Source organism: Myxine glutinosa, chromosome 12, assembly GCF_964187855.1.
Source record: "Myxine glutinosa chromosome 12, kmMyxGlut1.1, whole genome shotgun sequence".
NCBI classification, from domain to species: Eukaryota; Metazoa; Chordata; class Myxini; order Myxiniformes; family Myxinidae; genus Myxine; species Myxine glutinosa.
Genome location: NC_136272.1, coordinates 95609818 through 95627841, shown reverse-complemented (window position 1 = coordinate 95627841; position 18024 = coordinate 95609818). Strand labels below are relative to the sequence as shown.

The following is an 18024-nucleotide window of genomic DNA, read 5'->3' as shown; positions in this document are numbered from 1 at the left end:
TTGCCATGCTTGGCTAGAATCTTGTGTCTGACCTCAGACAATAATTCTCTGGTTTTCTTTCTTTTCTCCATGCTCTTTGCGGTACACACAGTGACACAAAACAGCAGAATGACTCCTTTTCTCCATCCAAACTGGTTGAAGGAGTGATTTTTATATTGCAGGCACCTGCAACTCACCACAGGTGTGTTCAATTCCAAATTAAAGAAGAATCACCTGCTTGAAATCTAATTATTTCCAACAACTACAAAAAAGTGCCAATAATATGTTATATATCGTGTGGAATAAGCTAAGATTTAGTATTTTTTTTCCTCTTTTTTTTTTTTTTTTGTTCCACTGCAAACAAAAGAAATACATATGTGGATACCAAAATATTTTTTAATTTCAACAATTTTCTGGAAGAAATGGTGCATTATTTGAAAAAAGTGCAATGGTGCTAATATTTTTGGCCATGACTGTATATGCATAGAAATACCAATACATAAAAGTTGACCTTCTATATACTCTTGCCCCATATTCATCTTTTGATCTCAAATCCATATTTCTTGAATATATAGCAATAATGCCAAATTTGACTTCACTGTTCCCATACTTATGGAGGGCACTGTACGTGGGGCATTCAACAAGTTCAAGGAATACACAATAGTGCAAGAAACACCACCTAACCTTCCACCTCTCAACCTATTTCAACACCATGTAACCTTACGCCTCAACACCGTTACTTTAAGGGTGTAGTACTGGTGAAAAATTGAGAAAACTACATAGGTACCTTTGAGAGGCCTTTACACAAAAACGTTTTTTTTTTTTTTTTTTTTTTTTTTGTATACAAGATCGAGGCTCGTGAAAGAGCGAACATTAATCACACAGAAAGACAAACAGACACACAAAACAAATAACATCGGGAGCGGTAGACAAGATGGGGAGAGAGGGGGAAGGACACAAACACAACATTTGAGAGCAGGGACCGAGAGACATGGAGACATCGAGAGAACTGTGGGAGGGAGAGGGGTTTGGGGGGAAGGCATGGGAAGGGGGGGGGGGGTCTTGAAAGATGTAAGGGGGGGGGGGTCTTGAAAGTCAAGTTAGTATCTAATTTTCAGTTTTTCTTGAAAGATGTAATCTTGGCTTTAACTCAGACCAGTTTCAACGCTTCTTTGTCATATTACATGCATATAATTTGCATAAATTAGACCGTCAATAAAAAACAAGGAAAAACAAAGAACACATTTCTACTTCTATCTTCTATGTCACCTATCATTCTTTTCACACAAAACTTGGTACATGTATTATACATGTTACTCTACTACCTGATGAGAGGATTTTGTGAAATTATGTCAAATGTTCACTAATTAGCTAATTATGCCAATTAGCAGATAAAACTTGGTTGTCCTTCAATAAATCCACAATGGCTACTCCTATAAACAAAAGCCTTCATCATTTTAAAGGAAGTGATATTCTGAATATCCTGTCCAAATTTCAGCCCAAAAGAATGATGCAAATGAAAGTTATAACAAATTTCATGCAAAATATTATATTGAATTGAATTGAAATTTGGAAATTTTTCAATAATTAGGGGTACTTCTATGACCTCTAATAGCATGATTCTTGTTTATAAGACTATAAGGAAACTGTTCAGCTAAAAAAAAAAAAAAAAAAAAATCACCTGTTCACCAGTACTACACCCCTCTCCCTTAACCAGGTGGTGCACCACCATCTCATATCATCACCCATCCCTACCTATGATCTTTTCTATCCGATCAACCCTACCACACCCAACCTTCTTACTTACAGGCTACTGTTTCCAACCCACCTTTCTCTTGTGTGTTCCTGTTCATTCATTCCCTTGGTTGTTGTGTTCAAACATAGCCCCATTGGCAGTACGTTACATTTTTACTCCCTGCCCTTCTCTCTTCCATGAGCCTCGACCTTGCTAAAAAAAAACAGTTCGACTTTCTTGTACTATTCTGAGTATTATGTTCCAAGAAGTTGTTGAATGCCCATCACAGGCAGTGAGTAAAATTAACAGAAAGCCATTTGGTGAATGTAGACGTATTTCACCTTAAATGACATTGGATCTCTCCATAACTGTTCTTCATCGATCATTCACCAGTTATTATTGTCGGTATTGGTTACCCATTATATGTCGATGCTCGTACAATTATCATCACAGAAGCGTATGGTCAAGGATGAGCGGAATACAGTGTTGCTTTAATGGAAGCATACAGGCCTTGACCCTAAACTCTCGATGCACTTAGCTCACGGTGTCACATCATCCTTCTGTGTCTGTTAATAACCGGCCATATATTCATCTTCGGTAAGAGAGTCTCCGTAATTTGTATTGGGATTCCATTTTAGTCAACGGTTTTATTGGTTCACGAGTTATCAAGTGACAACTATATTCGTCATGTGTGTGCGTCTGTCTGTGTGTGTGTCTGTCTGTCTGCAGCATAAATACCCGATGATATCATCCGATCTTGATGAAACTTGGGTGGGAGGTTGATATCATGATCTGGTTGTGTCCTGCCGAGAGTGGGCGTATTGCGCCCATTGTGGGCGGAGCCACGCCTGAAAAGATGTCTTTTTAGGGGGTAATCGAGTTCAAGCTACATCTTCTCCGAGGGGTTTGGTGGAGTCTGACAGGGGTTTCGATATTTGGTTAGGCCAATGTCATGTGTCTAGCCCCATGGAGCTCGATTTTTCATTTTTTTTTTTTTTCCATTTCATTTTTCACCGAATTTTCGGTATTGTGTAGCTAACTCACCTCATAACTGATTATACATTATTTTCTATCTCATTTCAAGGTCAGTAACCTTCGTTTTGACATTTCCGGGCCTGGCCTGTCCTGTTTCGGTTATAGTCCGTCCTTCGTCATTGAATACCGCTCGCTCGTGAACCATCGTCGTCTCCTGACTGTGTTGAATTATAAATTTAATACCAAGAAGGATGAAACATGGAAAGATTAACATGTTAACGAGTCGATGAATCAAAAGTGAATGAGTGCATGATGTTAACCCTGTTTAATTCCGTTAGCATGCACATGTGTGGGTTCAGAGTTTGTCATGTATGAATTGATGAAGGTATACGAGTACTTGAAGACAGATTACAATCGCAGCATTGTGCAAGTCTCCTGGCAGGGTCTGTGGAATTAGTCAAAACTCTTGTTGTGGATTCAACGGGAACGACTATAAAACCTGAATATCGGGAGACATAATCCGACCATCACAAATTGGAAGCAAATGTTATAGAGTGAGGCTCCAGTTTGAAGGTTTGGGCACAGAGTGGCCTTACGGCATATTGAATGACCTCGCACCAAGGATCGCTATGCATTGTAAACAAGCGTTACGCCTCGGTCCCCCGTCGGTGAAGTGATGTGAGTTGACAAAGTGGAAGACGCAAGGCGGCCATCTTGGATTTTGACGTGGCGACCCAATTTTAATATCGTTCTCCCTTATGCGTAGATACACCCACACCACAGATTAGAAGTTATAAGTTCGTTTATTTTTCAAGACATTCCGCTCACAACGTTGACATACATGGCGGCGGCCATCTTGGATTTTGACGTGGCGACCCAATTTTCAAAAGCGTTCTTCCTTATGCCTCGATACACCCACACACCAAATTAGAAGTTGGTACTTCGCTTATTTTTCAAGATATTCCGCTCACAAGGTTCAGACATACATGGCGGCGGCCATCTTGGATTTTGACGTGGGTGGCACCCACACACCAAATTAGAATTCGGTCCTTCGCTTACGCACGCACGCACGTTCGCATGCACGTCTGCACGCACGGACGCACACACGCACGCACACACGGACGGAGGGGAAAACCATAGTCCCCCTTTCGCTCCGCGGTGCGACGGGGGACAATAAAATGGTATTTGGCCCAAGACGTTTTTGGTAATAATTCTACTGACAGAATTCTTTAATCCACAGTAGTACCTAGTATCCAATGTGTTCAATCCAATATGAAAACAGAGAAAGATGCGGAACCACTTTCTGCCTGCGGTCCACTCGACTAGCCAAAAAATGTGCCAGATACACAAAAAAAAACACACTAAAGACACAGCTTTGGTAATTAGTAATTACTTCGAACTTGTGCATCAAGATGAAACATTCACTTCCTGCAACACTCTTGTTTTTTTTCAGAAAATCTAGTCTGAGTGGAAGAGCGAGGAGATGGAGGATGAAAAACTAGAATGTATTAACAGTGCGCAGAGTTGGACACAACAAGGAATGAGAGAATGAACAGAAAAGAGAGAGAGGAGTGGCGAAAGTGCAGTAATCTACAAGTAAGGGGGTTCGGTAGGGTTAACGGGGGTAAACATATCATGAGTAAGCAGTGGCGGAGTGATGGTTTGTAGCGCTCGGGGCGAAGGTCAAAAATAGTTCCCCCCTGTAGGCACTGGCGTAGTCAGAAATTTATATTGAGGGGGCCATATGAAAGAGCTTTAAACTTCCCCAGCAGGTTCAGCAGAGCCCTGGAACCTGTTCAAAATGAGAATATATTTAGTTATGATCTCCTGAGATGATTAGGTTTATTAATTACAAAGAATCCGGAAGAATTCCTGTGTTTCTAAACACGCGCCATGTTAAGGTGTATAGAGCAGTTTAATAGGTCCTTCCATGGCATGGTATTCCAATTACAAAATAACTACCAAAAACAATGATAACATTGTAACAACGCCTTTATTAATACTAATAATATTAAGAACAATAATAATATTAGTACCATTTGGCAATAATAAAACAAATGTATAATCCCCGCCCTGGTCCAAGCAGACCTGGGCTTGGCGAAAGGTAAACTAATGCTGACGCAGTACAGCAGGCTGGTATGCTACAAGGCTGTTTACAACAACTACATCAATCATGCATGCAGCATGGTGTGGTATTTGTTAGTTGAAGAGGATAGTATGACCTGAGTGGAGGATACCATTTACCAGTTAGCAAATAACGTAAGTATTAAAATTTTGACTTCAGGCATGGAAAGCCGGTCCGTGAATGACTTGGGTAAAAAAAAAAACGGCGAATGCTAAACCATGAACCAATAAATTCCACATTCCCGTGTTCCCGTGCCACCTTCAGTCGAACGTCAGGCATTGGCAGCGGCAGCAGGTTAGTGAAGGACTTGCACAAAAAACGTACCCAGTGTGAATGTTGATGTATCCAGTTAATGGCGAAACTGCAAATGGGGAATCCTCGAATGTCACAGATGGAAATCCTTATGTCATTTCCTCATTGTGCTTTGAACTCAATATCTCTACATTTTCATTCCAAACAGCATCATTCATCATTCAAATCACAAATTAATACCATTGTATTAATATATCAAAATATAATGTTAAATCACGATTATATTGAGATATTATCAAACCAGCAAACCATCGTCATCTGTTCACTTTCGGATTCGGGAGCAAGATCCGTGCCGATCGCATTTTAAAATCATAATTGTATTTAGGAATTTCTGAAACCTCCTACCTACCTTATGACACCCGCCACGACCCCAAAACATTCCACAGAAGGTTACGTTTCCTTTTAGTAAAATATGCAACTGTAATGGTTACTAAATGCTGTTCCCCTGTCATGTGACCAGACCCTCAGCTCCGATTGGTGGACGTTTGTGGGGGCATACGGACAGACAAACGCTGTTCGAGACGACATTGCCCTATGGGCTACGCAGTTACAATGGAGGCAATTGGACAGATCATCAAATCACTTTCCAATAAAAAGCAAAATACTTCTGATGGAAGTTGGTATTCGAGGAGTGATCAGTAAGGTATAGGCCTGAGTAGGCAAGCGAACTGGAGTGTCTGTAATTAGGCTCTGGGCTGGGGACAGCTCCCATACTCTTTCCGAAGAACACTGTGGGATCTTTAACATCCACCAACTAATGCCGACAGATGGGACGGCCAGCTTAACGTCCATCCGAGGGATGGTGCACACACTGATGAATCACCCCTCCAGTTAAACACCAGGATAACAGTTTATAGCTGTGTCGGGATTCAAACCCAGGTCAAACAGCTTGAACACGATTGTGCTACATCTAGGCCTAGGGTATCCTTCCAATCCATCACACTCGCTGAGTTGTCTCACTCTCACCACATTTACCTTCATGTCCAGACCCTTGGAGCACCAGCACCTTCACTTTTTCCCCTCACACACATGTCTACATCATACGTCACACGTCATGGCTAACATGACACGTGATCCTAGACGTCGCTAATTGGACTCGCACGGCACCGCGACACATCTGGATCTGATCAACGCATGAGAAATAAACGTCCAACAGTTACACCCCTCCATCCCTTGGGCCAATGGGCGATCTTCATGTTAGAGTGCATATTAAACCTCATTATACAAGATAAGAGATCTACGCAGCAACACTATAACATGGATTTATTTACTGTACGAGACGATAGAAATAGGAATTAGTAAAAAAAAAAGTTATTCGGATGGAAAGGATTTTGTAAACATCGACATGACACATCGACATGTAGCACGAAGTTGAAACTGTAAAACGTGGTTCTGAAAGTTGCTTATCGTGATCTCACGAGTTCGTTGTATTATCATTTATATACAATACAATCAAATGGAACATGAAAAGGTTTTTTTTGAGGGTGTCATTTGGTGCCCCATCCACTTCACGCCTGGCGCGGTCGCCCCCTCCGCCCTCCTCCCCAATCACTATGCCACTGTGAGTAGGTAGGGGATGACATTAGGTGGTGGTGCACTGCCTGTTTGAAGCACTGGAAGCAAGAGTATGGAAGAAATTTCTGCAAAAGGGAGACAGGAGAAGCAAAAGAGTTGAGGTGTGCAGCAAGCCTGGATTTTGGATGTTTTTGTCCCTGGTGTTGGGCTAGCGGCTAGGGTGCAGGCTTAGGATCCTAGGATCCTGGGTTCGAATCCCGGTCGATCGCTGAATTAACGCCAGGGGGGGTTGACTCAGCCTGTCATCCTTCCGAGGTCGGCTAATTTGAGTACCAGTTCACTGGTAATTCCCTGCTTGTCGTTAAAGGCGGCAAAAAGGGTTGGCGTCAGGAAGGGCATCCGGCCGTAAAACATTGCTTCAGAAAGGGGACCAAAAAACAACAACAACCATGGTTCCCGAAAAAGGCCAACGCCCGCTTTGCGGGGAAAAATGGCCTCTAAAGGTGGTTTAACCAGGAAAGGCTTCCGGGAATAACACGTGTATCCTGGTGGAGTTGGGGTGGATCTGAGGGCTGGCGGAGAGAGAGCAAAACTGGAGGAGAACCTTGTCATCCGTTTTTTCTTTCCATCACGGTGTATGTGTAATTTACGGGGTTTTTGGATAAGATTATGTATTAATAGAATATGTCCTACTTCACTTTAACAACATATCTTGTCTGTATTCTACAGAGAATCGCAATGGCTACGCAATTTTAGCTCCAACTCACAAGGTCAACACTATTTCAAGTTAGTCCTCTGATTGGCAGTACTAATCCCCACATTCACCTGTACCTGTCCAAGAAGAAACCCAACTTGCGGTCACTAAATCGTAGACCATGAGATAAAAGAGGTAGCTTGGTTTATTATAACCAATCGGGACGATTAGTTTATTTTGCGATAAACAGAAGGAGAAAGAACCATTTTAATACCTTGTTAGCTCGTATTGAACCAAAACAGGTATACAAGGCCTACAAATACTTTCAAATGTCTCAATGAAGTTTGCAAAAAAAGGAGTGGTTGGAATTGTGAGGATCGTTACTCAAAAATGAAGGCACCACCACCAACTCGTATCGCTACCCAGTATGCAAAGATCTCCCCCACTTGGGAAAGGACACCTAGGTGTTTGATATGCTTGCACAGTCCCAGGTGAGCACCTCAGGTGGTTGAAACGTCAGCTACCTGACTGGTCACAGCTGTGGTGGTGCCTTCACTACTGAAAAGTTGTTTTTATAAAATGCACATTCCCCAATCTATAAAATAATTGTCAGGTATTGGAATCATAGAAGACTATTCCTGTCTTGTTGCCATGACAGATTTGTAGCCATTTAAACTGTCCAATAAAAAATGTCCAAATAACTTGGCGTTGTCATCACATCCTTGATCCAGCTAAAAGCATCAACTCACGGATCATATTTTTCGAGTGATGTCCGGAAATCTCTTCAAGTAAAAAATATAGGAATCAAAATGTACTTTCGCTGCATTGCGATGAGGTGCTGGATTGATGACGATAACCGATGATAACTGTGATTAACCCACCACTTGTGAAACCCACAGGAAGCGGACAGGAGGGAGAGGAGCATCAATATGTACGGAATGGGCCATTGCCTTCAGACCAAAGACGGCCTGTCCGTTAAAGGATTGACATCAGGAAATTCTGCTCCGCACGCACTGCCAGCGGTCGCACCCATGGATCACAATGCGATGAAGAAGAAATTTTTGGACCGAGCAAAACGCATCGACACGATTTCTCGTGCTGGCTTCCCGCTCGCCTTCCTCATATTCAACATCTTCTACTGGATCATCTACAAGGTCTTACGGCATGAGGACATTCACAAGAGGTGAGCTCGTTGGGAGAATGGCTTGGAATTCTCGATGCTTGGCCCTCTCAATTTCTGGACTGAAATATTCCCCGATATCCCGGCCGGCGAATGATGAATATCAAGGTGAGAATGGTGTCTGTGGAGGACAGATCACTTTGTCTGAGATTATTTACCACCCTCACTCCCTCTAATGGAATATTTTATGTCTTCGGTTTGTAGCGTTCAAGCAGATGTCTATTTTAGCTAAGGGCTAGGGGACGATGGAAGGTATAAACTCAACATCTCAAGGTCAAGATGTTCTTGACCGAAGCAGATGATTAGTAATATTACGGTACATTTCTTTATCCTCAACTAGCTCATATGTTTGTCAGTGACTGAGAAATTGTTGAGAGTCATAGCGGACGCCATCATACGACGACTTCAAAATACAAAGGGAAATGTTCACCAGTTCCACCCTTTTGCCTATTTCTATTTCGGTAACCCGAAGGAGGCAAAATATTTTATCTTGGACAAGCTGTCTTGGACAAATATTACATCGTTTATACAATTTCCCAACACCAATGAAAATTGCTCAACAAGATGCAATATAGCTGAGAACGCTGGGTGCTCTGCACTTTCAGCAAAACAAATAATTTGGCTGCCAAGATAGCCTCGAGGTGTGTGTGTGTGTGTGTGTGTGCACTTACCATCGAACCGTCTAGGCCTTGGTTCGAATCTAGTCCCAGCTACAAACTCTCACACGGGTGTTCCGCATACACGACCTTCTGAACGACGTTAAGCCGGGTATCACGTCTACTAGAAAGAGCTGCTCCACCTTATAGATCCCACGTCGTCTTTCACGAAGAGTAGGTGAGCGATCTCCTGCACGATAAACAAACTACAAAATTCCTACTAAAATCGCCTTCAGGCGAACGGCAGGCCTTGCCAGCCGGTTCGTGAAAATCTTGGCCCAGAAACCTTCCCCGGTGGAATTAATTGGAGCATTTAAAGAAGAAACGGATGAAGAACCTCCTTTAGAGGCCATCTTTCCCCGCAGAGCAGGGGTTGGACCTTTTTTGGGCATCGCAGTCCCCTTTTTGAAGCAATGTTTTATGGCTGGATGCCCTTCTTGCCGCCAACCCTGTTAGTCGCCTCTTGCAAGACACGGAATTACCAGTGAACTGGTACTCAATTTGCCGACCTCGGAAGGAGGGACAGGCTGAGTCAACCCCCCTCGGCGTTAATTCAGCGATCGACCAGGATTCAAACCCAGGATCCTAGGATCCCAAGCCGGCACCCTAACCGCTAAGCCAACACCAGGCCTTAAAGAAGCAGACTGAAACAAATAATATTGCTTGGGAGATTGTGAATATTTGAATCGAAAATCTATTTACGCACAACCTAAAGGGTTCATGATTGACTTGAGAGTACACCTGCAGGACCCATCCATGCGTCCCCCTGTGCTGGTAAATAGAAAGCTCAAAGGGCAACTGTTTTGGCTGTTTGTTTGCCAAATGCCAACTGTTTTGGCATTTAGAAAGCAAAGATTTTGAACAATCGTCGGCCTATAAGGTGGTGTGCTGTCATGTCAAATTTTTTCCTGATGGTGTCCTTTCACATGGATGTACATTTTTGTATGGAGCAAACGGAAATTGTACACAATAAGCAAAACAGTCAGACTTTTGCAGTTTTTCGTCAATGGTTAAACTTTGTTATCAAGAGTATTTATGTGTTCGGAATACCTGGGCTTGCTGTGCAGCATTGTGTGAAATGCAGCTTGGGTTTTCTATGTTTTGATATACCTTGTGTGTACACTGAACGCTCAGCACCCTTATCCTTTTCAATAACTTTTTAATGGAAAAACACCAACAACAACAGATACACAATGATATATGAAAGAATTGCAACAGCAAGGTTTTACCGCTTACGTCGTAATCAGCAGGTGTTTGAAATTCCTCGATCTCACATCACTCGACCATCAGAATCGGCGTCACCACGATGACGTCACAATCGAACAAACGGTCAGACGTCTATTGGGAAAATTACTCATTGAAAGCAAAATAACGAAGGTTTATGGGAAGGTTAAATCAAAGCAATTGCAAAATATCTTCAGAATTAGTAATTTTTTGGTTCATTAACAAACGCAGCGATCAGAATTATTAAGATAACCAATCTCTATGCTCATAATGAATATCGTGTACATGTTTTATTCCATTTGCCATTATTACACTTCCATTTTACAGCATGGCATAAGCAGTTTTTATTGCAGTTCAAATGGTCAAAGTACAATCGTTAAAGAGAGCATCATGGAAGAACTTTATATCAATTTTATGGAAATATATAAGAATCTCAAGTTCGGGAAAGTAGTGGAATATCATTTGTTTCAGCAAATGAATTTCTTTTCCAGCAACACTGCTTTAATGAATCAGTGTCTTGTCCAATTATGGCCACCCTGGTTCAACCTTCAATAAATCCTTTTGCCAAAAAGCCTGTACTGCTTATTCTGATTTACCACATTCTGTTTGACTAGTAATTGGTAGAAAAATGAAAAACATCTCCATGATCGTTAGCATTGAACACCAATAGCATCCCGGTTCGGAATTGCCATCCGAACACATCACGTGTGATGCTCATGGGACCTGAGGTTCCAATCACATATAATGTGCCAATTGTCTGCTAATGTCCTCGTAAATCGTATAATAAGCACACCGATGTCTCCTGACGTCCTTTTCCTAAATGTTCTATATGTAGAACCTCCTTCATGAGTGTTACAGAATTGTAAGAATGTAAAATTCAAAAAGTGTAGTTGGTAAGTTGGTGTTGGTTTAACACTTAAGGTGGCTGGCTTCAGATCTTAGGGTCTTAGAGTTTGAGCCCCTGTCGTGCCGTTAAAATACCAACAGGTAGGTGGACTCAGCCCGTCAGCCTTCCAAGATCGACAAAATGAACACCAGCTTATTGGAAACATGGGGCACTGCATCAGTGGCACAGCTGCACTTCCCGAAAAAATGACGCAACCAGCAGCCATAGGCCGCATACAAAACTAGATAGCACTCGAAAGAGAGCATACCTCTGTCCGTCTGAACGGTTTACGTTTTCTATCCCACCGATAGGTCAGATCTGGATCCGGATCTGAACCAAAATCGAATCGGCTTGTTCTTGTCACTTACCCAACTCTTCCACCAAGTTTTGTCATGACTCATTCACAAGTTTTTGAAATATCGTGCTACATATCGATTTTGGTCCTATCACTCGGATTGGGATCTTCCCCAAAATCGAATCGATTTGTCTTTGTCACATAACCAACATGTCCACCAGGTTTCGTCAGAATCCGTCCACACATTTTTGAGATATCGTGCTATATATCGTTTTTTGCCCTATTTTTCAATGGTGAAGAATCACTTTAAAAATTCTCAGACACAGATACAGATCCAGCTCTTCACAAAAATCTGATACGGTAACTTCGTCCTTGTCACGAGTCACATACGGATAACTCTCCAGCAATTTTATTTGAATCCGTCCACAACTTTTTGAGATATCGTGCTGTATATCGTTTCTTGCCCTATTCCTTCAATGGTGAAGAATCACTAAAAAAAATTCTCAGATCCAAATCCGGATCTTCACCAAAATCGAATTATTTCGTCAATTTCTACATACGCTACCTCTCCACCAAATTTCGTCCGACTCCAAAGACAACTTTTTGAGATATCCGGCTCACAAACAAATAGACAGACAGCCAAACAGACAGCAGTGAAAACACAACCTCCATCCACCTTCGGTGGCAGAGGTAACAACAACAACGACAACAACAACACCACAAGGAGAAGCCATTTTGATTTTTCATGTTGTGGTGCGAACATTCACAATTAATGCAAAAGCAGCGAATTAAATGCAATGAACATTCAAAATGATGGAAAACTTTTCCCATTTACGTTAAAGGTGGGATTTAATCTTCGAGAGGTTTACGACCATGGAGCAAGGCCAGATGTTGAGATAATGTTCAGGTTACTCACGGCTCATTTCCACTGTAAAGGGTGATTGGGTTGATAGGGTATATGTTCAGTTTTCCTTCAGTAGCACGAGATATCTGCAAAACAGTGGTGGGGAAATCATAAGGAGCAATTACTTTATTTGCACCACTCGTTGATGGACGCCCCATGTAAAAAAAAAAAAGAAAAGGAAAACAACTGATAAAGATTCATTCTCATATAGGATGGCACTCAAGCGGGGAGTGATCTCCAAGCATCATCTGATAATGGGATTGCATGTTATCGATGTTTATTAAAATTAATTTCATATGAGGTTGAGATGATGGAGGGTAAAAAAAACTGACAATGGGAGAAAGGAAGTGAGAGAGAGCGAGAGAGGGGAGGAAGAGAGAGAGAGTGGTAGAGAGTGGAGAGGGAGAGAGAGGAGAGAGTGGAGAGGGTGAGAGAGGAGAGAGTGGAGAGAGTGAGAGAGAGTGAGAGAGAGTGAGAGAGCGTGAGAGAGAGTAGGAGAGAGTAGGAGAGAGGAGGAGAGAGGAGGAGAGAGAGGAGAGAGAGGAGAGAGAGAGAGACAAAGAGGAGAGAGTGGAGAGGGAGAGAGGGGAGAGAGTGGAGAGGGTGAGAGAGGAGAGAGTGGAGAGAGTGAGAGAGAGTGAGAGAGAGTGAGAGAGCGTGAGAGAGAGAGTAGGAGAGAGTAGGAGAGAGTAGGAGAGAGAGGAGAGAGAGGAGAGAGAGAGAGAGTGAGAGAGAGTGAGAGAGCGTGAGAGAGAGTGAGAGAGCGTGAGAGAGAGTAGGAGAGAGTAGGAGAGAGTAGGAGAGAGTAGGAGAGAGGAGGAGAGAGAGGAGAGAGAGGAGAGAGAGAGACAAAGAGGAGAGAGTGGAGAGGGAGAGAGAAAGAGGAGAGAGAGAGAGTGAGAGAGAGTGAGAGAGAGTGAGAGAGAGTGAGAGAGAGTAGGAGAGAGTAGGAGAGAGTAGGAGAGAGGAGACAGAAAGAGGAGAGAGAGAGAGAAAGAGGAGAGAGAGAGAAAGAGGAGAGAGTGGAGAGGGAGAGAGAAAGAGGAGAGAGAGAGAGAGATGGGCTTCAAGATCACTGTTGACCACCATCTCAGATTATGCCACATCCACAATCATGATCTTTTCCACCCCCATTGACCCACCCCCAACGCACCTCTTTCCGAGTTTCTAGTTGTCCTCCCACTTCTATGATTGAGTTCACCCTTGCCCTCATTCTTCCCCGCATTCCTTATTTCTCCAAGTCTCCCTCTATTTTGTCCCTCAACCCTGTTGCTGGTGTGTCCCCATCTCTTTTGACTGTTATTTTTGTTCTGTTACAGCCTGATCCGTTCTGTGTTCTACCTCCTATGTGAGCCTCAACAATGTAGCTTGCAAGTGGATGGATGTAGAGCAGGAAAAATGGGAGGAAATGGCCTCCCCCTGCACCAAAATTCATTGTATCCTCGTAATGACCCATGTTTGAAATCAGATCAAAGATGGCGCTCATATATCAATAGGGTGCATTTCTTGTTGCACTTTAAGCACATACATCGTCAGTGGCCATATTGACTCCAAGACACGTCGATATACCTGCAGACATTCCCCCATGACAGTTGTCCCACAGATGTGACAACTTCAGTAGATATACAAATGGAGGGTATGTGTGGGTTCGATTCCCAGTTTCTGTTTGGTGGAACATTTACACACTCCTATATCCAGGATTGATAAAAGTCATGGAGACATTCACAACTTGTTCCGAGTGCACCTTGACTCTGATAAAGAGCAGATGGTACTACACCATCATCACCATGAGTTTTACAGAAAAGTTGATTCATTCCGTACAGGATTCAGGATGTTGTTTTTTGTAGAGTCCTTCCTGGAAGTAAGCTACTGAGTCCTTTCACACATAAACAATTGGATGAAGTCGATGGAGACTATTGTGCTTGATGGACCAATCTTTTCCATTTGCAGCTGCTCTCGGGTGGTTTATCATCACGAGGGTGAAGATTCTCAGTTCCTTGATCGTCTCAGATGGTTTCTCCCGAGCACAATGTGCCATTTTGATATAGAGGAGCAATTTAACTGCAGAACTAGCTATGGAAACGTGAGGCCATAATCTGAAGACTTGTGGCAGGATAAAAACTTTTGTTTTGTTATTTGGAAGAAAAAGGCCCTGGATGTTCCCTGTTGCTTCAGCATCGGCTGCCTGTAAATGCCTGAACCTTATCAAAAGCCACAAGGACAGAAGAACCACGATGAACCACCTCACACCACCACAAAGAACCGCACACCACAAAAGGACCACGACTCAACCAATCGTCCGTGGCACGCGCCCATTGGCCAATGCAGCTTGACAGTGATTTATGGTGCACAATCATTGGCTGGCAAGTGAGGATAAATTCCACACAGTGGACAAATGGTAGTTTATGGCCTTGTTTACCTGCCTACCGGATAGCCTTAAGCCCGATAGATGTCCACATACGGGCATGGTGTTGGCGCGTCTCGTGCCCTTGCGCTGACCCCACGGTTGTGTTCATGGGCCGCGACGATTGGCCGTGAGCTAAGGAAAAATTACATACAAGGACAGATAAACGACGAGGAAGGCTGAATAATGTAGGGAGGGGGCGGGCGGATGTGACAGGGTTACAGATACCTGGGCGGAGGGGACGACATCTTTCTAAACACGTGCTCGACACATTTTATCATTTACAGGAACTACTCCACACTTGTGCTTGCAGTTACCATGAAATAACTATTCTAATCTATCCTCAATTTTGCCCCCTAGGCCAGATCCGTAACAATAATTTTACCTACAGTTGAAATGCACGAAAAGAGCTTGGATGCTAAGAGAAGGAAATTGCTCTCCAATGTCATGCGGATACTCGCAAAATACAAGGATTGGAAATGGTGACATTATTTGCAAAACAATTTGAAAAGGTTTATAATCTTTTCCTTGCATTTCCTTCCCAGTTCGCCATTTGTGGTGAGAAAGCACAGAGCAGGTTCAAGCAACTGGCGGCTACTGACAAAAGCAAAGCAGAACGTGCAAAAGCTTAACTTGATTTAAAATTTATGAAATTCATCAGGTATCATTACCTTCTCCCTGTTCCCTCACAACCAGTGACGGATGGATTTTATTACTGGTTTTATATAACCCACCTTGAGCACGAGATAAGTATAGTCACACAAATAACACTTGCATTCCATTTACACCCGAGGAAAATCATGAAAGATTCTCTGATTCGGCTTTTTTTTAAACCACACTGAACGCAAATGGGAGAATATGGGTGAATTGAAAGTAAATAACAAGTATAAGAGGTTCTTGTACCTGCACAGAAAGGTGGGCTTTATGATTGCCTTCACCCTCACCCCCTCCACCCCATCGCTACATGTCTGATACATTCCCCTTGTCTCTTACCCCTATTCCTACCAACCTCGTTTCTCCCTTATCTATACAAGGAACTTTAACGCAGGAAGAGGCCAATTGGCCCATCATGCCTCTGCTACATCAACACATCGCATTAATCCAATCTATCAGTTTATTAACCTTTGGGGAAGGAAAATGAGTGAGGAAGAGAACAGTGGGGCAGGCAAAGAGACATCACCATGGTGATATATATTATTCTAGATGAGGCCTCACTGAATTCCTATACAGTGTTAACATTACCTCCTTTGATTTATAGTATATCTCCATAAGAAGCCAACACAAAAACCTGTTAGCTTCACCTATAGTTACCTGGCACTGTGCTGTGCCTATCTTAAGGCCGAGAGAAGCCGGAGACGTGTGGCACGGTCGTGATTTGTGGCGTTATTTTCAGCAGCCAATTAACACTCAACGGGCTTTCCTATCCTAATTGCCAAAGGGTGACCACGGCGCCACAAATTCACCATGAGACAAGGTAAGTATAATGAGCAGAAAGTCATGGGGAGAGAATGTACAAGATGCAATGGCAAAAATGATACAACAAACAATCACCTTCCCCTAACAATACTCACAAATGACGAATGGGATCCGTAATCATTTTGCCTTAACATGGGCCCACATTCACACCATGGTAGGGAAGACATAGGGAATTCACAGGACAAAAAGGAATACTGGAAAAAAGTGGCATAATCTTGCATGACAATTCAGGCCTAGTCCCAGCTTGCAAGAACAGAGATAACTGGATGTCATGTGTGCCACCTGGGCTCATGAGCAGAGGGGAAGTTATGGCTCAGGAGTGGGGGGGAGGGGGGGGGGAGGGAGGGGAGGAGGACTCTGGCCAGTGTAGAAATGAAGCGGTGAAGAAATACAGATGTCCGCAAACCGATTCCAGGTAACTCCTCCCCTTCCCCTCAACACACCATCACTTTGGGCTGGTACATCATCAATTAAGCACCGTGCCCCTCTCCTCTCACTCACCATTGGATAAGCTTCCCAGTCTGGGGGCGAAGCGACCCTTCACCCTGTCGCTATGGTGGATTCAGCCGGTGACTAAAGGCACGTATTCAGTTATCTTGCCAAAACTAGCGCCGATGGCTTAGAAAACGCTTAAAAGAGACAAAGGACAGATTACAGCGATAAAAACATTGGCACACGGTTCGTGATTTTTAGACACATACCTTGTGGAGAGTGGACATCGTCTGTCTCTTACATATAATGACGCATATCTAATACCCCAATTAATTACTTTACGCTTATGCTATTACATGCATTAAGGAGCTAACTAAATTATACCAAACAATGTTAACCCCTTCGGAGTCATGTCCTCAACAATATTCACTGCACTTCCCTCATCCACCAACCAGAAACTGCTTCAGAAGAATTCCATCTTACATGTGTTTACACTTCAGACTCAATTTACAGGAATAAAGCTTAAATTTTAGGGTTGTTAAAGTACACTACATGACCAAAAGTATGTGGACACCCGAACATCAAACATCTCATTCCAAAATCATGGGCATTAATATGGAGTTGGTCCCCCCCTTTGCTGCTATAACAGCCTCCACTCTTCTGGGAAGGCTTTCCACTAGATGTTGGAACATTGCTGCAGGGATTTGCTTCCATTCAGCCACAAGAGCATTAGTGAGGTCGGGCACTGATGTTGGGTGATTAGGCCTGGCTCGCAGTCAGCGTTCCAATTCATCTCAAAGGTGTTCGATGGGGTTGAGGTCAGGGCTTTGTGCAGGCCAGTCAAGTTATTCCACACCGATCTCAACAAACCATTTCTGTATGGACCTCACTTTGTGCACGGGGGCATTGTCATGCTGAAACAGGAAAGGGCCTACTCCAAACTGTTGCCACAAAGTTGGAAGCACACAATCGTCTAGAATGTCATTGTATGCTGTAGCGTTAAGATTTCCCTTCACTGGAAATAAGGTGCCTAGCCCGAACCATGAAAAACAGCCCCAGACTATTATTCTCCCTCCACCAAACTATACAGCTGGCACTATGAATTTGGGCAGGTAGCGTTCTCCTGGCATCCACCAAACCCAGATTAGACCGTGGGACTGCCAGATGGTGAAGCGTGATTCATCACTCCAGAGAACGCGTTTCCACTGTTTCAGAGTCCAATGGCGGTGAGC

The 18024-nt window shown here is 43.2% G+C and overlaps 1 protein-coding gene across 4 annotated transcripts in view; it reads left to right on the top strand.

Moving 5' to 3' along the window:
- LOC137437642 (glycine receptor subunit alpha-2-like) overlaps positions 1 to 8522 on the top strand; it is a 132301-nt gene extending 123779 nt beyond the window's left edge. Inside the window, exons 9-10 of one of the 4 annotated variants that reach the window (XM_078766109.1) lie at positions 998 to 1005; positions 8249 to 8522. In XM_078766109.1, the coding sequence (XP_078622235.1) occupies positions 998 to 1005; positions 8249 to 8522 (282 nt within the window). Of the gene's footprint in view, positions 1 to 997; positions 1006 to 4236; positions 4261 to 8248 lie in introns of all 4 variants that reach the window. The other 3 variants (XM_078766108.1, XM_068132119.2, XM_068132118.2) reach the window with 3 other exon arrangements.
- The last annotated feature ends 9502 nt before the right edge of the window (positions 8523 to 18024 follow it).